Source organism: Lemur catta, chromosome 11 (assembly GCF_020740605.2).
Source record: "Lemur catta isolate mLemCat1 chromosome 11, mLemCat1.pri, whole genome shotgun sequence".
Taxonomy (NCBI): Eukaryota; Metazoa; Chordata; class Mammalia; order Primates; family Lemuridae; genus Lemur; species Lemur catta.
This window is the reverse complement of record NC_059138.1, coordinates 56,080,874-56,102,255: the sequence shown is the minus strand read 5'-3', so window position 1 is coordinate 56,102,255 and position 21,382 is coordinate 56,080,874. Positions and strand designations below refer to the sequence as shown.

The following is a 21,382-nucleotide window of genomic DNA, read 5'->3' as shown; positions in this document are numbered from 1 at the left end:
AAGTTAACATTCATGTGTCTGCCTTCCCACTAGTCCTGAAGCTCTTTAAGGCCTGGGACCAGCTCTTAAGTTATTTTGGGGTTTCCAGCACTGAGCACAGTGCCTGGCACATCGTAGGCACAGTCTATGTTGCTGAATTAGACTGATCAGTAATAAATGCTTATCCACAATCCACAATATATCAAAAGCTCTTTTCCTTGACCAACATTGTCATACATTTTGATGACAGGGATAAATGAATGAAATCCTGATGAAGAGGAGTAAGACCTGGAGGTCATCTATCTATTTTGCAATTAAAATTTTGACATATTTATTTTGGTAGGGTCTATTTTGGAGAACGTTTATTTGACCCTGGGCCTTCTGACCTCTTCTGTACCACAAATATATGTTCTGCACTATATTCACTTGTTGGGTACTTACCAAATTTGACCTAAAAGTAGGCTTGCCAGCAACATCTGCAATCTCCCCTTCCCTTCAATGCCTTTGGATCAAAGGGTTTTTTGATCCATCATAGGACAATGCAGAGTGGAACCCCTTTGAAAGGAAATGTACAAAGGAAACCTGGCCAAGCATGTGACCTAGTGGAGTCCTCAACTTCCCCTGGCTTTGTCCCGACTATCCTTACTTGGTCCTCCCATCAGCCCGAGGGCCCAGGAGTAGCCCCTGGGCCCCAGCCAAAGCCAGCAGCTTTCCCCGCGGGGCCACCTGCCCTCACGTGACGGGCTGGCGCGGCGCCAAGGTCCCTCGGCCCTCGCCGCTGAGGCCGCGGCTGCTGGACCGCGCAGCGGGGTCACGTACCCTTGGCCCCGCCAGTGCCCCCAGGCCCGGGGCCCTCCCCGGCCACAGGGCAGAGGCCGCCGGATCACGCGCGCCCCGGCGGCCGGGCCGGGCGCAGCCAATGGGCGGGCGGCGCGGGCGGGAGGGCGCAGGGAGGCTGGCCGGGCGCGCACGCCGCCGGGCCGTATCGCCGCCCCCGCCGCCGCCGGGACGGGAAGTGAGCCGCCGGGCCGGAGCGCGAGCCGGCCAGAGCGTGGGTCCCGCAGCCGCCCGCACCCGGGGTGAAGGATGGCGGCCGCCAAGGTAAGCGTCGGCCCGGGCCCCGGGGGAGCGCCGGCCGGCCGGCCCGCGGGGCGCCAGAGGCTGGGCGCCCACGTGCCTTGGCCGGCGCAACAGGGCGAGCAAAATGGGGTGCCGGGCAGCCGGTCCCTCCTGCAGCCGCGGGAGGAGGGCAGGGACCGCACATCCCAGGCAGCACAGGCGGCCGTGGCGAGGCCCGAGGACCGATCTCGCAGCGGAAACTTCGCCGGCGGGACACTCCCACTTGGCTCGCGAGGGGAGCTGGTGCCCGAGGGGGCTGAGCCAAGGCGGGCGAGGAGGAGCGGGCGCGATCGGGCCCGGCGCGCCCCGGGCGGGGAAGGGCTGCGGGTCAGCAGGTCCCCTCGGCTGCCCCCGCGCACTCCTGCGCCTGACCCCGGTTGTTGTTGACCCGGGGCTTCTCCTTCCCGGGGGCACAGCCCGGCCTGAAGCCCGATCCTGTGACGTTTCGAGGGCTCCGCCCTCCCGCGGGTGAAGAAGTCACCTTGACTTCCGTTTTGGAAACTGCCGGGGAGACGGCCTGCGCACTTGTGCATGACAAGTCCATTGACCCTCCGCTCTCCCCTTCCCCCCCTTCCCCCAACCCCATCTGACAGCAGTTACATACCGGCTTTTGAGAGCATTTGAGAGGCTCCTTTTTGCAAATGACAAAACAGATTGTCCTGGGAGCCTGTCACTCCTGTGAAGTTCTACTTAAAAGGCATTCTATGTTATGTGAATCATTCACTAATACAGAGGAAAGGCAACTCCGATGGCTTGACCTTTCCTCTTTCACCATTTCTGGAAACCTGGAGACCGTATCATTCTCTTTGGACTGCATTTCACCTTTTCTGGCAGAATACCATATTTAGTCCCAATCACTTCAATCGTTGGAATTTATTGCTTTTAATTTAAGTTCACGAAGGCAGCCCTTTAATCAAGCGTATACAACTTCTTAGCTCATTTTAAGCGCAGTGAACTTAAATACACCCAACATTTGAAACATTTGTCCTTAATCAAAACTCTGTGATAACCCTCAAGAGGAAAACATGGCCAACACATCATATTCCTATTTATTCAAGCAAACTAATCACATTTGCAATGGAAATTGTAAGCAGACAAATATATTTAAATGCTGTTCTATGACTTAAGTCTCTCCAGCCTCCCCAGATCTGTAGGCTTCTTCATGTTGGTACACTATGTGGCCTAAGTGGCTTTTCTGTTTTCTATAATTACTCTGAGTTCTATCCTCAGGAAAGTGCTCTGGGTGTGTGTGTACGACTGTATGTGTGTGTATGAACACACAGGTGTGTGTGTGTGTGTGTGTGTATGTACATGACTTTTTGGCAGATTCCTGAGGATCACTAGGGTTCATTTTTGGAAGCCGCATTAACCCTTTCAAGCCCAGTAGCCCTTGACCTTTTCTTTGCATTATATTTGCACACAGCTACAGTATAAGGCATGGTATGAATTTGTTCCCTAGAGCAGATGACTTAAATAATTTTATTTTATTTAGAGATAAAGGAACCTAACTGAGGAATGTGCATAGAAATGGAGTATGAGAGAAGACTTATGTGATGGGAAGTAAAATAAGTGACATGGAAGCAGGTTCAACTTTTTGGTTGTATTTTTACTAAAGTGTCACATCATATCAACGGCAGTTGATTTTCACCCAGTAGTGAGAGTCAGGAAAAATGAAACATTCATTTCATTTTTACTATTTGGGAACTTGTGTTTTTGTTTATTAATTCATTTAAATTCACCTCTCTCTAGGGTTTCTGAGGCTCACATCATATATACTTACATATATATTTACAATCCAACAAGACATGTCAAAATCAAGTCTGAGTAGATGAGAAAACCAGAATAAAGGGAAAGTAAGATGAAGCCAGGACTGAGGTTAGTGGGAAATGAGTATGTTCTTGCTAGAGGTGATTCTGCATTTTCCAGCAGCTAAAGCAAAGAGAAAACCATCAGTGAGGTCTGTTACTTGGGAGAGAGTTCTCCTTGTACTACTACCTACTATGTCCTTTTACATGCTGTGGGTGAACTGCATTTGAAATCACCCCAAATATATGTGTGTGGGTTCCATAAGGCCATTTCTTGCAATGTCCCTCATTGTGGCTCAATGGCAGTTCGGTAAATGTAGCTTTAAAAGGTCCACAAATGAAGCTGCTGTTCTAGCTGAGTCCAAGAATGTCCCTTATTGAGTTGCCTTTGGGCAGCAGCCTTAGAGGTTGATTCTGTCAGCTGCTAGTTGGGATTGGACGGTCTGAGTTAAAGGCTCTGCTCCTTGCCTTTTCCCTGGAGCATAGGTACTCTGTGTTGCCAGTGGAACGCAGAGCCATAGGCTTAACAATCTCATCTGGGGGGCAGAAGTTAAAAGTTGAGGAGTCTGAGAACCTGGGGATTCAGTTGTAGAATTCGAACACTGACTGCGCTCACTGTGGTGAATTGTTTGAATATTTAAATGGACTTGTTCCTGATGCTTTCTGGATGGACTTAGCCACAACTAGCAATTTCTTCCTGATCTCATCTTAGTTTCTGTATTCTTTATACTTACTGAAATTTAAGCAATTATTCATGTCCTTCTTTAAATAGTTTAAATGTGGAGGCTGAGAATTTAGTCTTTGGCTGCTTTTTATTTTGATTTCTTCCATGAAGGTTACTACTTAGTGGTGTAAGAGGTGTTCGTTTTTTTCATGAAGTAACATTGATCTAAAACTCAGTATTTTGAGATGAACTCAAAAAGCTTCCATTCTCTTGTTGCCTACTTTAAAGGAATAATCCTTATGGGTTGCCTTGTTAGATCTGCCTGTACTATTTGTTTTGATCATTTCTTTTAAAAACTTCCAAAAAGTGCTAGTTCCACAAAAGATGAATTATTATTTTTTTAATTTTATAGCCCCTCCCCCCAAAAAAAGAATTTTTAAAAAGTGGTAATTGAGGGGTTATTCTCTCCTTTGCCTTTGCTCCTTTTGCATCGTACTGGACATTCTTTCTTAAATTAAATTCTTAACTTAAATTCGTTAAGTTTATACATTAAGAATGATGTAAATAAACTATTTGAGATTGTTAAAAATTAGAATATACTCACTTGCGTGAGTTCAAGCGTGAGAGATTGTCTGGTGTAAAACTGGACATGGACCAATAATTTGGGTGAAATTAGCCTAGAACTGAAAGAAAGAAATTTTGGAACACATTAAAGCATTAATAATAATGAAAATTTGGTCTGTAGGACTACTACAATTAATATTGATTTTCCATTCTTGAATGAGTTGATTATTGATTCATTTAGAATTGTGTGTTGTATTCTCTCAATCATTGCAAATGGGACTAAACTGAGGGTACTAAAATGAATTGAGCCTGGCTCGGTGGCCCACACCTGTAGCACCAGCCACTTGAAAAGATGAGGCGGGAGGATTGCTTGAGCCCAGGAGTTTGAGGCTGCAGTGAGCTGTGATTGTACCACTACACTCCAGCCTGGGTGACATAGTGAGACCTTGTCTTTAAAATAAATAAAATAAAGTAAAATAAAATGAACCAGGCTCCATTTGGGCCTTCAAGAAAACCAAAACCATTCTAGGGGCTAAGTTCTCTGATAGAAATGCCCTATTGCAAGGGCTATGAGAACATCAGGAATGGAGCCCATATCTGCGTAGGTGAGGGAAGACTTCTGAGAAGTGGTAGTATTTCACAAGGAAAGGAAGGGGAAGAGGAAAGATCCAATCAGAAACAAGTGAAAGGCAGGGAGGTGAGACCTCATGCTACATTTGGGCAGTAGCATGTAATTAAAAAAAAAAAAAGCAGCTTAGACTTACTGTGTGCTTACTGCATACCAGGTTTGGTTCCAATGCTTTTCATTGTTAATTAATGCCTCTCACAGCTGTGTGAGTTAGGTACTATTATCCTGTTTTATAGATGAAGACTGAGACAGCAAGAGGTGATATAAGTGGCCCAAGATCTGATAATCAGGGAATTATGGAGCTGGGGTTCACATCTTGCCAGTCTTACTCTAGTCTGTGCTCTCAGCTTCTCCACTATGTGTCTGCCTGGTGGTTTGGAGTCGTTGAGAGTAGAGTGTATGGGAGAGGTGTGGGAGATGGCTTAGGAGGGGAGGGGAGGTGCTTCCTTATAAACCAGACTTTTGTTTAGGAACCGCCTACATAGTGCTTATTGTGTGCCAGGTACTTTTCCCAGTGCTTTACAAATAGTAGCTCAATTAATTTTCATAATACCAGGAAGTAGGTGCTTTCTGTTTTTGTTCTAATTTACAGGTGGAAAAACTGAGGTCCAGGGAGGTTAAGTAATTTCTCTAGGTTGGTCATCCCTGTCTGATAGTTTTTTTTTTTCCTGTTTTTAGTAGAGTCAGGATCTTGCTCTTGCTCAGTCTGGTCTTGAACGCCTGACCTCAAGTGATCCTCCCGCCTCGGCCTGCCAGAGTGCTAGGATTACAGGTGTGAGCCACCATGCCCAGCCTGCCCAGTAGTTTTTAATCTTAGACTGCCTTTGTTACTCAGTGTATGGTTCATTTCAGCGTTTATTTGTTACGTGTATTTTTTGTCTTTCTAACGAGATTGTAAATCCCTACAGGGCAGAAATTGTCATATACCCCTTTTTTTGACTGCTTTATTAAGATATAGTTCATATATCATACAATTTACCCATTTATTGGGTTTTAGTATATGTACAGAGTTGTATAACTATCACTCCTGTCATATATCTTTGTAGAAATTTTAAGCCAGTTTCCACTACTTAGGACTTGAGCTTTGTACTTAACCTCCATGTTTTTCATGTTTTTCAACTGTAATAAAACCCTTTTCAGAGGTTTGTCATTAAGGCTAAAATGTGGTTGAGGTTACTAAGGTTACTCTTCAAATGACAGTTTTTCTCTCTCCTATGTTAAAAACACTCTGTTAGGTATTTGGTGATATCATAATAACACAAATCAGTGTTTGTGCTAGGAATGAAGGAAAGTAAGTTTGAGTTGTTTTTTATGCTACTGTGATGATGACTATTAAAACAGCAAGTTTCCATGGTTCCATTAATGTCTGGGTTTTAAGGTTTCTTAAATTGTTGGAGCTGGAGGGGCCTTGGAATTTGTATAACACAATGATGCTCACTTCTCCCTCCTCAATCCTGTCCCCTTTTACCAGGAGAAGAAAAATGTGGGAGTCCCAGAAAAATTTGTAATTGGTCCAGCTTCCCTTGAACTCCTTTGCTTTTGGCTCTATTCTTGGCCAGTAGTTCTCAGCACATTGAAATCTTCTGGACAGGGATTAAAAATGCCGATGCCTGGATCTCACCCCAGAGATTCTGATTGAATTGAACTCAGGTGTGGCCTGAACCTCAGGGTTTTTAGAAGCTTGACGACCACTGTTCTAGACTATTTTGGCTCACTTTGCTTCAAGTGATCCTTTGCTACCTCCTTCTTGGGTTAAGAAAGGAATGCAGTGAGATTAGTTAAAGTCCCTGGTGTGTCAGTTCAAAAGAAGGATATGGAGGGGTTCCTCTAAGTTGTCTTCTTTCTTGACGATTTCTTTTCAGTCCTGTCCCGTGTCTCTTGGGTGCTTAGGCATTAAGTTAATACAGTTTTGTGATTATTTTAGAATAGAGGTTTTATTGCCAAGATTGATTGAAAGCTCCATTTGTTTTCAGCAAGGTGTCAGTGGTTTTCTATGGTCAGAGTAGGTGCTGGAGGGGGGACACATTGCAGACTACACCTGGTCTTGTAGCTCCCTCCCTGGCTAACCTCCAGGGCCATCTGGTGCCAATGTTCCCTGGCATGGATCATGCAGCTTTACAGGTGTCGGTCAGCAAATAAAGGGTTGGGGTTGGATGGGGAAGATTGAAAGGCAATGTGTAGGAAAATCAAGAAGCAGATCTTTTTGGATGTTGAGATGTTTTAGAAGATTGCCAGAGGAGCTCTGACTCCTTCTCAGTGCTTTCGCCTTTTAGACCTTTTGTCCTATACCAGCCTCTGCTTGTGGTGAGTTCTTACAGGGAACCATTCCTCCCTTTGTCCTGCAGTCTCTGTGAGGATTATCTCTATTATGACATTCCCTGGTGAGTGCTTCCTACTCTCCCTGCCGGGCATTTGCTGCCTCGTAACCACCTATGCTTCAGGTGGGTCTTGGAACAGAGCAGTGTGTGAACCTGTAGATATGTTGGTTCTCCTTGGGGGTTAGGAGGATGTGCTTTTGTCATAGGCATACAATTCCCTTAGCAAAGTATTTAACAACTGAGCAAACCCTACTTTCATGGCCTATTTAACCAGACAGACCCTCTTTTTGGGTCAAGCTGACTCAGTTAAATGCTGGTCATTCTTCCCTAAAGGCTACCAGTTACCTCACTTCTAAACTTTTGGCCTGTCCTCCTCATTTCTGGCCTCATGTGACCCCGTGTCCTACCCTTCCTTCCTGGAATGCCTGCCGTGTGCTTGCAGGATGTCCCCTCTCATTCTGGCTGCTAACCTCTCATATTACTCCTTTATTCTCCCTTGCAGGCTTTTCTTTGTCCTTCTGCTTCCCCTGAATGTTGGTGTCCCCCAGAGCTCTGCCCGAGATCTTCTCTCCCTCCAGCTCCTGCGGCTTCACCTGTCCTTTGAATGGGATGGGGGGAGGGCTCCATGTGGCTCCTCAGCCTGCGTAGCTCTCTCAAGCTCCAGCCCTGTGTTTTTGGCTGTTTGCTGGACATCTCAGCTTGTCTATCACAAATATATTTCTAACTCTTGTTAACCTAGAACTAAATCCATCTTCTTGGTCATTCCTTACCTTCAGCCTGCCACTTCACTTTCCTACTAGTTAAAGTTTCCAGTTAGTTCAGTTAAGTACCTGTTAATGGGCAACTAGGAGAGGCACCATTTGTAGGAATTTGGATGTGGGGAAAGAGATGAGTCAGTTAAACCCTTCTGCATCTTTGGAGCAGGTATGTCCGGTCTTCAATATTTGAATTAAGGTCCTCATTACTTTTTAGCTATACCATTGCCATAGCTTCCACACTGGTCTCCTTGCCTTTGGTCTATTCCCTGCACCTCCCTCTCCATTCTGCCTAGAACTGCCAAAGGACTTTTCTAAGATTGGCCCTAGTTGCCATGATAATAGCAGTACTGTGTTCATGGGTGCAGCATTTTACAGTTTTAAAAAATGCATTCAAGGGTGTAATTGACACCAACTATTTGTCAGTCCCTATACTGTGCTGGCCTTCCAAAAAATGAGTAAGCTATTGGATTTGTTTGCAAGAAGCTCAAAGTCTACTGGGATTAAAGTAACCAGATAATATGAAGACTCAAGCTTCATTATTTGAACTTTATAATTATCTACAAGGTAGCAGGGAAGGTGTTGGTAACCTTATTTGTCAAATAAGAAACCTAAGGCTCAGAAAGGTTATTCACATAATAAAACATTAGCTTACGTTTATATAATACTTATAAAAGTCAGACACTGTTCTAAGCATTCTTTATATCTGGTAATTTGATCTTCTTAACAATCTCATGGCATGTAAGTGGTGTTATCTCCACAATACAGATGAGGTAACTCACCTGTACAGAGTAGTTAAGTTCCTTGAGGCACAGAGAGATTAAGTAACTTATCCAAGGTCACATAGTTTATAAGTAGTAGAGCTATGATTTGAACACAGGCAACTTGGCTTCAGAGCCCAGCACATAACCACTGTGTTATATTGTCCTCTTTAATTTACCTTGCTACAAAGCATGGCTTCTGTTGCCTACAGGATAAAATTTAAACTCTTTAGTTAGGTGAAGTCTCCTTGGTCTTAACTGTATTTTTTTTTAATGTTTTTGGTTTTTAAGAGATGGAGGTCTCACTTGATTGTCCATGCTGGAGTGCAGTGGTGCAATCATAGCTCACTGTAACTTTGAACTACTGGGCTCAGCCTCCTGAGTAGCTGGGACTACAGGTGTGCACCACCATGCCCCACTAATTTTTTTTTTTTTTTTTGTAGGGATGAGTTCTCCCTATGTTGCCCAGTCTGGTCTCGAACTCCTGGGCTTAAACAATCCTCCTGCCTTAGCCTCCGAAGTAGCTAGGACTACAGGTGTGCACTACCATGCCTGGCCACTTTTTAATTTTTTTGTAGACATGGGGTCTCACTATGATGCCCAGGCTGGTCTTGAACTCCTGGCCTCAAGTGTTCCTCCTGCCTTGGTCTCCCAAAGTGTTGGAATTACAGGCGTGAGCCACCGTGGGTCCAGCAGTGGCTGTATTTTTAGTACTTTTAATTTAATACTTTTTCTGTATTACCTCACACTCATTCCATTTGCATATCCTTCACAGCAGTTTGTGAAGGGGTCATATCAACCCCTGTTTAACTTCTTTGCCATAAAGCTACATGGCAACAGTGTAGCAGGAAATAGTGGGCACTTATTTATTTGTTTGTTAGTTTATTTAACTTAGAGCTCAGGTGGAGATAGGAATGTTTCTTGTCATTCCTTTGTATTGGTGGTCAGATTTTTTTTTTTTTTTTAAGTTCTTTTCTTCCTTTTTCTGAAGAGGTTTTAGTTCTGTTTCTCCATTTCTTGAAGACTTTGTAGGAATGTTAAAACCCTTATCCTAAGTTTACAGTTTTTGCTGTTGGTTTGTTCTATTCAGGATTTGGACACAGTGCACACGTGGCATTTGGTTTATATGTCTTTTAAATCTTGTTAAGCTATAGGTTCTCCTGCCCTCTTTTTTTGCCTTTATTTTGTTGCAGTTTATTTGATGAGGGAATTGGGTCATCTTTCCTGTAGTTTCCCACAATTTGCACATTGCTGATTGCATCCTTGTGGTGTTCCTCTGTCCTCAGTATTTCCCACAAATGATAGTTTGATCTAGAAGCTTGATCAAGTTAGGGTCTTATTTTTTTTTTTTGGGCTAGAGTACTTCCTAGGTGGTGCTGGGTGTCTCTCATCATGCTACTGGGCACTTCGTACGGGCTATTCACATTGGGAGATGCCTAATTCTTGGTTGTTTCCTGTGATGTTATGTTTGGTCAGTGGGTTCAGATGTTGTCTGGGTCCACCAGCTTTTTGCATAAAGGTTTGTTTTAGTTGACTAAGTTTGAATATTAACAGTTGTTAATACTGAGACAATGCACTGAGTTAAAAGTGGTTTTCATTCTTTAAATATATACACTTAGGTGTATGTATCTATATTATATATGTAAGTGTATGTATATTATGAGTATGTAACATAATTGTTACAACAAGTAATGGCTATTAAAAATCAGTTGGATATTGGTTAATAGGTACAAAATTTGTGTTTGAGATGATGAGATGGCTAGTGGTGATGGTTATATGTTGTGAATATGTTTAATGCCACTGAATTATTCACTTAAAGTGGTTAAAATGATAAATTTTATGGTATGTATATTTTGCCACAATAAAAATAAATCAATTGGAAATGGATTGTAACAGATTGAATTTTTAAAAAATCCATCAATGCATAATGGATGACAATTATTGCTTCCCAAAAGGAGTCAAAGTAAGATGGAGGGGAGAGAGAGATAAAGCATTTGTTTTGTTTTTGTTTTTGTTTTTGTTTTTTACCAAAGAATGCCAGCTGATAAAGGTGGAAGGTATTCCAGAATTATTAAAAGTAAAAAAAAATCATTTTGCAACCTGCAAGTAATAATTGATTCAGTCCATGGATGTTAAAATCTGTTGGTAAAAGATTGTTGGAATTTCCATCGTCTCAAAGTATCTCCTTGTAAATTACTATTTACAAAGAGAAAAAAGTATCTTTACAATGAAGATAACCTGCTTCAGCCAAGTGATCATCAATAAATGGGATAAACTAGCATTACATACCTGCTGATAGTATGTGATGGGAATTATACAACATGACCTTAAGAGAGTTCTTGCCAAAAATGTTTAATCTGAATCTAATCATGAGGAAACAATCAGACAAATCCAGAAAGTAGAACATTCTATAAGACCTCTGGCCTGACTTCAAAAATGTCGATGTTATGAATGAAAAGGCTGGAATAAAGGAGACTGCCAAAGAGATGTGACAACCAAATGCAGTGCTTGAGTCCAGGGATCCAAAATAAATAAAGAATGAAAAGAATTGGCCCAATTAGAGCAACTCAAATATGGACTGTATATTAAATAGTATTGTTAGTTTGCTAGGGCTGTCATAACAAAGTACCACAGACTGGGTGGCTTAAATAGCAGAAATTTATTTTTTCACAATTCTGGAGGCAAAAAGCCTCAAGATCCTGGCAGGGTTAATTTCTTCTGAGGCCTCTCTGCTTGGCTTGTAGATGGGTGTCTGTCTTCTCCTTGTGTCTTCATGTGGTTCCCTCTGTGTCTGTGTCTTAATTTCCTCTTATAGGGACACCAATCATATTGGATTAGAGTCCCCTTAATGACCTCATTTCAATTTAATAACCTTTTCAAAGACTTTATCTTCATATACAGTCATGTTCTGAGTTACTAGGGTTTGGACTTCAACATGTGAATTTTGAGAGTGGGGAGGAGGATACAATTCAGCCTGTAACAGGTATTGAATCATTTTTAAATTATCGTGGGTGAGATAATGCTGTTGAGGCTCTGAAGGCGCATGATCCTTGCTGCTTCTTAAACTTTATGTTCCCTACCTGATTTTAAACTCCTGAGGACAAAGACCTTCTCTAGACAGAGATAGCCTGCAGAGTAACTGTTACATAGCATTGAGACACTGTTGAATTGTTCATTTGCTTGATGCGCCAACCTATGGCAAAGTGAAATGGACAGGAGATTTTATGTTGCATGTGTGTGGTTTGTGGGAAACATTTTTCTTTTTCTAGTAAACCATTTGCTCAATCCCTCCCTACCCCCCAGAAAATAAATAATAAGAATTTGGAAACACTTGAGTTGTCCATGGGGAACCTCCAATTGCACGCACGATGGAGAGTCATAACTGCAGAGCAGACCTTGGCAGGCATTGGGCTGTCAAGTGCAGATGGATCCCCATGACTACAGAAAGTCTGCTTCAAAAGGCGGTGCCTGGGGAAACACTCTCCTTTTTGATTAAGAAACCCGGCTGCATTAGAGGGCAAAATGCCCAGGAGGTCCAAATGGTGTGTCTGTTTCAGACTGGCTACTCTCAGTGGTACACTGGGTCATCAGGTGGCTTCGAGGACAAACCGGTGGTATCAGGTCTCTTCTTTGACTTCGCTGTGCCCACTGGCTAGGGCTTTCATCCACTTCTGAACATTCACACATTCATTTTATTGTTGGTTGATGTTGCCTCTGAGTTCAGGGATTCCACCTTCTTTTCATTGTGTCCCATCTCATTTCCAGGAGTAAAAGCTCAGCCCCAGATTCTGTTTTTATGGTGGTTCATGGAGATTTCAGTTAGCCCATTTGTGGAGTCCACCAGCAACTCCAGATGAGCCTGGTCTTGACCTTTGCCCAATTTTCTATTGGGTTATTTGCCTTTTCATTTTCACATCGATTTGTTCTGAGTGCTTTTAAATGAACAACGTTGCCCCCCCTTTTTTTGTCTGTTTTGTAGCATCTCACTCTGTGGCTCAGGCTGGAGTGCAGTGTCACAGTCCTAGCTCACTGCAACCTCAAACTCCTGGGCTCAAATGATCCTCCTGCCCCAGCCTCCCGAGTAGCTGGGACTACAAGCACAGGCCACTATGCCCTACTAATTTTTCTGTTTTTAGTAGAGGTGGGTTTCGACTTTGCTCAGGCTGGTTTTGAACTCGTGACCTCATCCTGCCTCGGCCTCCCAAAGTGCTAGAATTTTGTAGGTATGAGCCACTGCCCCTGGCCCGTATTCACTTAAAAATTTTTTTTTCTATTAAATATTTATCAGTCTTTTCCTTTATCACTTCTGGAGTGTATGTCATGTTTAAAACCAGCTTCCCCAATTTATATTACAAAAGAAACCACTCACGTGTTTTTCTAGCACTTTAAAAAATTCTCTGTCTTTAAAGATTAACTCTAATCGATCCATCTGCAGTGATTTTGGTGTAAGATGAAAGGTAGGGAACCAATTTACTTTTTGTTGTTGTTCAACCCAGGAGTTCTTGACCCTCCACTGGTGCTACATCATCAACCAGAGTGATCCACTGCTAGCTCCCCCTGGAATCTACTGATTCCCAGTCTTCAGAGGAAATCTGATTAGTTCAGAAAGGCCAGAGATCCTCCCCCAGGGCTCGGGTATCCACTGCTGATTCAGTCAGCTGGGTTGCTCTGCATATGAAAAGCATACAAGTAAACAGGAAGCAAGGCGCTGCTAGCTAGATTCAGTCCCCAGGTTGTGCTACTTTTCATTTAATCCTTATTCTCTCTCTTACTTTCAACAGATGAGAAAATAAGAAGTCATGTTGCTGGTTATTGATAGAGTCAGGATTTAAACGTCCGATTGCAAGGCTCATAAAATAGGTTCAAATAGCAAACATTCTATGAGGAAAATCTGGTTGGATAATCTAAAAAATCTTGGAGGAAGAGGGATTTGGCTTACTCGTTGAAGAACAGCATCATTTCTTAAGCTTCTCTCTAGGGAAATTTCCCATAATGTACAAGACGGGAATAGTATAATGAACCCTCATCTCCTTATCTAACCAGTAGCCAGTATTGGTTTATAGCCCCACCCTCTCACCCCCTGCCATCCTCCAATTTTTTTCAAACCCCAGCTATCATCATCAAATTTATAAATATTTTAGTATGTATCTCTAAAAATATCATTAGCACACCTAAAAAAAGACGGTAATTCTTCAGTATCTTCAGATTATCTATTCTGTACATATTTACAGATTATCATATCTGGACACATTTCACACATTTCTCCTCTTGTCTTTTAATTTTTTAAATAGCTTTTTATTGTCATGCAAATAAGGCCCATGTATTTACAATTGGTTGATGTGTTTTAATTTTCTTTTAATTTCTGGGTTCTCATCCTCTCAATAACCTTTCTTTTCCTCTGAAAAGCAACATAATGGTTGAAATCATGGATTTGTGTTCAAATTACACTCTATCACTTACTAACTGTGTGCCTTGGGCAAGTTACTCAACCTCTCTGGACCTCAGTTTCCTCATTCATAAAAGGGGCATAGTGGTACCTACTTCCTGGGGCTGTTGGGTGAGTCAATGTACTAATGTTTGCAAAGCTTGAGACGGAGCTTGAAATATAGTAAGCTTTATAGAAGTCTTAGCTGTGAGTTTGCAATCAGAGAAGTTGCTTAGGGTCATGTCAAAAGTGTATGGGTTGTGGAAGAGGGCCTAGGAGGGCTCTCAAGTGAAATGGTGTGTGGTCTTTGGGATGAGGCACCTGGCTGTGCAGAGGCTTCCTTTGCTTTTTCCTTTTTACTTCCTTCTGGGATCTTGGCTATGCTTCAGTTAGATGAGGTTGATGCATAGCAGAATTTTGAACAGGTAAGGTATGTATTGGAAGCAACTTCTTTATTGTCCTTTCATTTTTGGCTTTTTCTTCCTCTGTATTTATTAAGTTACCTATTCTCTCTCAGAAGTCATTTTAACTTTTTATAGCATTATCTGGGCTTCAGCAACTTGTGATCTCCTAAGTAGAGCCTTTCAGCACTTTATAAATATGTCATATACTTTTTATATTCCTTTGTTCTGCATCAGGAATATACATCCCAGTCTTCAGAACAGCACAATCAGTTTTTATTCATTTAAGGAGCAGTAGTAATTTGACACTTGCTAATATGTAACAAATTATATTGGGAGCAGTAATTACAATTGCAGCTGGTTCCTAATTATACTGTAACCTTGATGCTTTAAAAAAAATTGAGACTGAGTTCAGCATGTAATACTGGAGAATAATATTCTGCATTAGGCAGTTCTGCCTTCTACTGAACCTCTACTGAATCGTAGGCATTTATGAGTCATAATGACAAATCAAAAAGACTTTATTTCAAATTGTTTTCAGTTACAGTGTTGTCCAGTGGCATAATTCATAAGGAGAGTTTAAAGTCCCCCTCTTTACTTGCCAAACTCTGATCATGTCCTCCAGGTATTATAATATAATTAGTGTCAAAACAACCTGAGCTTGAGGGTCATTTCTGGCTCTGTGATTTACTAGTATTCATTTAAGACTCTTTTAAATACCCCAGCTTTCTCATCTGAGAAACAGGGATAGTAATCACTCTTCCCCTTAAAGAGTTCTAGTGATACACTATTTAAATGAGATCAGATATAAAGCCTTTAGCACCATGCCAGGCAGAGTTAAGGGCCCAGTGAAAGTTAGCTAGTCTTTGTTATTGCTGTAGTTAATAACAAATGATCCATCTCCAAAGACTTCACCTCTGTGACCCGCAACTGCAACAGAATTAGGATAGTAGTTCTGCTGTCATTCTACCTTGTGATAGCGTATATCGTCATACACTTTGTACCAACCACTCCTTGATAAGGCTGCTATTCCCCTCTTGGGGCAGGGTCTCTGGTTTATTTGGGCTGTCTCCTCAGTGCCTGGCACTGGGCCTGGTACGTTGCATCCTTCCCATAGGTGATTGTGTTGCATGGATGAGCACGGAGAGCATTACCATCTAAGGAGTAGTTGATAGCTGGGCGTGGGTAGTTTTGCTCCTTAGCGGCTATTTGGCAATGTCTGGAGAAAGTTTTTTGGTAGTCACAGCGTGTGGGGCTTAGGGAGGTATTGCCACTGGCATCTGCTGGGTACAGGCCAGGGATGCTGCTAAATGTCCTATAATGCACCAGGCAGCTCCTTACAACAAAGAATGATCCAACACAAAATGTCAGTAGGGCCAAGGTTGAGAAACCCTGGTCTAAGGGAACCTAACGGCTTGAGCTGTGGCCCTGTGGAAAGACATGGAACTTAGGGCGGATCAACTGTTTGACTTGCAGTTTTCTCGCTGTAAAGGAAGAATCCTACCCACTTCAAGAGTTGTTTGAAAAGAAAGGGGGATTAGGCAGGTATGTGCCTAGTGACTCTACCTAATCAGGTTCGTCTTGCTGGTCCAGCTGCAGCTGCCCATCATCTTTGTTGTCTCTGTGTTGGAGAGGGTCCCCACCTTGGAAGGCTTGCCTCAATTCCTGTCTTTCCTGCAGCCAGGACACAAGCACATGACACACAAGCTCTGCCAGTCAGATGCTCATGGGTGAGACTTGGATTGGGGAGAGGGCAGCCTGAGGAAGCAGGTTGCCTGCGAAGTTTCCGTTTCAGCTGACCGAGGCAGCCTACTTCTGGTGGCGGCATCTGGGTGGATTTCCCACCAGGCTATCCTGTGGTGGATTTGGGTATGGTTGGTGGAGTCTCAGCATCAAGCTGACTCTCCAGCCTTCCTAATGAGATGTGATCATTCAGTAGCATTTTAATAAGCCATTTCTTATTGGCTCGTCATGTTTTGCTGCTTTTTTAAAGTTCAATACATATTAGACCTCCTGACCTTCCATTCATATTTGGGATTAGAAATATTACAAAGCCTTGTTCTCAGCATGCCTTTTTTTTTTTTTTTAAAGAGTAGCTAATGATAATCACTACTAACATTAGTTAACTTTAGGATATATAGAGCACTTTTTCTTCATTCTATTTGGTTTTGGATAATCTTATGAAACAGATAAGATAGACTCTATTATCATTTTACCCATTTTATAAATGAAGAAACTAAAACTCAGGGCCGCGCTTGGGGGCTTACGCCAGTAATCCTAGCACTATGGGAGGCTGAGGTGAGAGGATTGCTTGCGCCTAGGAGTTTGAGGCTGCAGTGAGCTATGATCGTGCCACTGCACTTCTGCCTAGGTGACAGAGAGAGACCCTGTCTCAAAACAAACACACAAACAAAGAAACAAAAAAACCCTCGGAGACGTTAACTGACTTCCCGAAGGTCACCATGTCAGCAGCGCCCCTCTGACCCAAGTGTTTCTTCTACCGCTGCTGCTGTCTGCGTATGTCTGTGAGAAAGCATCTCCTACTGTCTCTGTAAGGAGTTAAAATATAAACAGAAAAATGTCTATTTCAGAAAAGATTCATACTGTCTCTTGTCAATTTTTAACTGTTGTAAACATTCATTGGAATTAGCTTTAGTTAATAACAACAGTAGTAAAATCCAAAACTAGTGTGTTTCAAGCTTTTTTGGCAACAGAGCCCAACTAAAGCACCATCATTCATTTCTTAATTCTTATACTCTGCTTCTTAATATCAGAATTTCAACGACGATGGCTTTATAGTTTATGTTCGTCCACACCAGAGCAGAGTTCAATCTAACATACATGAGAACCTGCTGAATCCTGATAATCATCTCCAGCACCCCTGAAATGACTCACTTGTGCAATTACCCAGAGGGTTAACGTTTGTGGTGTCTGATGCTTTATAAGTCAACCGTTGAGTGATATGAACTTTTGAGAGTGGATTACATAGAAGTGTTGTGGTTTGAAGAATGTTTAACATGGCATCTTGTCTGTGTACTAATTTATATTTCAGTAACTTCTTTCATAATGACTGCTCTTCATTTATTAGAACTTAGGGAAACTGTAGGATGAGGGATGAGTGACTCAATGGCTTCAATAAAAAATTATTTTTAAAAAATTCTATGAGACACCTTTTTCTTTTTTCCTCTGACATTAATGGTAGCTGTGTAGTTTTAGGGAATTCCAGACTTTCTTTTGCAATTGTTGATTGTATCAGTCAAGGTTCACTTGCAGAGAACAAAATCCACTCTGGCTCGTTTAAGCAGAGAAGATTTATTACAGGGTATTATGTGGCTTACAGAATTTGTTGGGAAGGTGAAGAAACAGACTTGAGGTTGAGCTCTCAGGAATGACTTCCAGAGCCTCAACAGCAGAGCAGGCCACCAATGGTGCAGTGGCCTCTTATGCTGTGAGAACACTGCCTGCCAAGGGGGGAGCGTTTCAGGACCATGCTGTCATTGACATGGGAGGGCTGGAAGTTGCCACAGGAAAACTAGACACTTCCAACCATGGTGCTTGGTGACAGAGGCAGCTAAAGTGTGATCACCAACTTCCAAACCTTTGCCTTCCAATCTCACCCAATTTCATCTGTTTGACAGTACATAGGCCACATAGCTGCAAGAGAGTCTGGGAAATGTAGTTTTAGCCTTCAAGTCTCTGCTGTAGAGGAAAGGAGTGTGGGCCCCAGCTTCTAAGTTGTTATGTCACAGCCAAGAGTGCCTTTCATTGGGATCCAAGTTCATTTATTTCCTAGGGTACAAAAGACTATACAGAAACGTTTCTCCCCCTCCCTGCTTTATCGGCTTGTCACTACATGCATACACACACACACAAACACACACATACACACAGAAAGCCTGCTTTTACTGAGCTTCCTCTTGCAGTTTTTACTTCATATCTAAGGTAAATAATTACTTTCCGATGGTAGAATTTTCAGTGTAAGCCTGTGCTTGTCTTAGCTTTCAGATTTTTCAGGCTTGGGAGGGTGACTGGGGAAATACTGCCAAGGAAGGGTTGTGCTGTACAGTTGGTGACATAGCAGCTGAGGTTGGGACCTTGGGTTCTAGTCCAGTGGTTCTGAACCCACCTTCCCACTGTAACCTTTTGGGTTGCTTTAAAGATAACCCATTCCATAGATTCTTATTTGATTGACCTTTGGTCGGCTTGGGCTTTTATAAAACATAAAAGCCCCTCAAGTGACTTGAATGTGCAGCTGGGGCTGAGAACCTAAGTCCTAATCAGTATGTTAGAATTGGACAATATCTAAGCTGTGGTTTGTAAACTTTAATGGTATCAGACTTACCTGGAGAGCTTGTTAAGCCATAGATTGCTACCCCCCAACCCTACCCCTGAGTTTCTGGTTATATAGGTTGGGGATGGGGTGTGATAATTTGCACTTTTAAAAGTTCCCATGCGATGGATGCTGATGGTCAAGGCACCACACTTGGAGAACCACTGATCTGAAAGGACTACATATTTCTTTGTAAATATCAGATTTTTACTTACCTGGAAGGTTTTCTTCCTTGATCAGCATTTATGGAGGGTCTCCTTCATTTCCTGATCTTTGTCAGAGCTGGGGATGATCCGAGGAGTAAGGTGCCCTTAAGGAGATCATAGTCTCACCTGTCTAGAGCTTCCCAGTTATGTAAGAGGAGAGCTTTGCTCTTCTTTGCATTTTATTCTTCACTTTAATCTCTCTTATTTTATGTGAGTTTTCTTATATTCTTTCCTGTCAGCCTCTGTTAGATCTAACAACTATTTTGAGTACACAGTTCTATACCACCATGATATGCTCAAATAAGGAGCCTGTACCTGTGGTCTGATTGCAGTATAAGAAGGCCAGTTTAAAAAATATTCCTTCATGTAGGAATATCTTTCCTGGTGGCCCCCTACCTTTGGCTACTCTAACTCATAACAGAATGAAAGTGAATGAATTTATTTGTTCTGAAAGGTATCTTTCTAGTTCTTCTTGCCATGTTTCACCCTCTTTTTATTATAAAAACACCAGTTATGGAAGTTGTGTTATTGATTTTTTTTTTTTTTCATTTCAGGGTGTACCTAGCTAGTGTGTTTTGTATTTGGTATGGATTCACACAGTTATAGCTAGTGTTTATCTTGTCAAAAAGTTTTACATATTCAGTGATCTTCAGATTTTGTCCCTGTGGAACATAGATTCATTGCATTGATCTGAAATATCCAAACCAAAGTTAAATAATGGAAGACTTTTCCTAGTTTATGGAATAAATATTAAAGCATAGAATTTTTCCTGTGCTAACACCACCCCCCTCTCTTTTCCCTTAAATTTCAAATTGGTGTAAAAGTCATCGGATTGACAATTCTTTATTGTGTTAGGTAGCAAATAATATTTCATAGTCATCTATAAAGAACCCTTTTTCTTCTTAGTGGTTTCCTCCCTATGTCTGAAAAACAGTTACTTTATTTAAAACTCTTGATATAAAATTTTTGTTTTAATTTTGGAGTCTATTCTTACAAATGCAAATCAGAAGATAATGATAAAGAAAATCAGCCAATTAGATTATAAGAACAGTAGCCGTAAATATTTACATTCTATTAGTATGAGGAAAAAAATATATGTAACAGTGGAAATCTTTCTAAATCTTCTGGAAACAATCTAAAGATTGATGAATCTTCCAAAGCCCAAGAATGAACTAAGTCTAATAATTCCAGGCTTATGTGATACAAAGTGTGCATACTGAACAGCTGTTCTGAATTGACTTGAAAAGGGCACTGCATTTCTGTGGCTCCCTTTTTCCAGCTCTTACAACTTCCTGGATATTGGTTTTGTCACCAGGTGAAATCCATCTAAATATACCTTCAGAACACTGGTACTTCTCACTGTAACGTCATGTCATCAGTGAAATTGTGTACGTGCTTTCAGTGCATATGACACCTAAACAAGAGGATGAGAATGGGAGATAGAGGTAGAAGTGGAAATTCCAAATGCCACGCAGCATGTGACTGGTGGGGAGTAGATGGAATTGGTGCAGAGATGAGGCCCAGGAGGCTGGTAACAATTTTTCTGAATCCATCTCCTATTGAACCATAGTTATCTGTGCTTAAATAGAATGTACCTAGGACCTAATACAGATTTCAGTGGGCCTCAGGAAAATTCCCTAGTGGTCATTAACCATTTGCTGTCCATGCAACTTTGAGTCTGTTTTCAAGAAGTAGCATAACATGGGGCGCAAAGGGGATGATATGTTAGAATGGGCAGAATGTTCGTTTAGTGGTTTTTTGAGTGTTTTTGAAGACCCATGAATTCCCTTCCCTTCTCTCCTTCTAATTTTTCCCCTTTAAGTTATGAGCCAGATTACTCATCATTTAGGTTTTTTTAGGAATAAGCATGGTAGAATATAAATACCTTTGGATAGATAATACAAATAGTAATAGATACCATTTATTGAGCACTAACCTTTTTGGTGCTAAACACTTTATGTAATTACCTCCTATTAGCCTTCCAACTATCTAGGACTTCCTGTTTTATAGGTGAGGAAAGTGAGGCTGAGAAATCAGGGCCTCCAGGTCACATAGGCAGTGGGTTTAGAGGTCAGGCCTGCCCCCCATTTGAGAATGGTCTGACACTGAGGCAACGTTCTTAATCACAGCACTGGACAGACACCTCAAACTGGTATCAGGAGACGCTGGGAGAGTCTTGATTTCTAGGCAGGTACTGTACAGTCATGCACCACGTTAGTACATTTCGATCAACGAAGGACCGTATATCTGATGGTGGCCCCATAAAACTATAATGGAGCTGCCCTATACAGGTGTACCTTTTTTTTTAAATCTTTTAAATCCATATTTTTACCGTACCTTTTCTTTGATTAGATACACAAATACTTGCCATTGTGTTTCAGTTGCCTACTGTATTCAGCACAGTAACACGCTGTACAGGTTTGTAGC

At 42.0% G+C, this 21,382-nt stretch overlaps 1 protein-coding gene across 2 annotated transcripts in view; it reads left to right on the top strand.

The window, feature by feature from the left end:
* The first annotated feature begins 907 nt into the window (after window positions 1–907).
* Window positions 908–21,382, top strand: part of SLC25A13 (solute carrier family 25 member 13) — a 166,070-nt gene continuing 145,595 nt past the window's right edge. For both annotated transcript variants that reach the window (XM_045564065.1, XM_045564064.1), the window contains exon 1: window positions 908–1,080. In XM_045564065.1, the coding sequence (XP_045420021.1) occupies window positions 1,066–1,080 (15 nt within the window). In that variant the 5' untranslated portion in view covers window positions 908–1,065. The remainder of the gene's footprint in view (window positions 1,081–21,382) is intronic.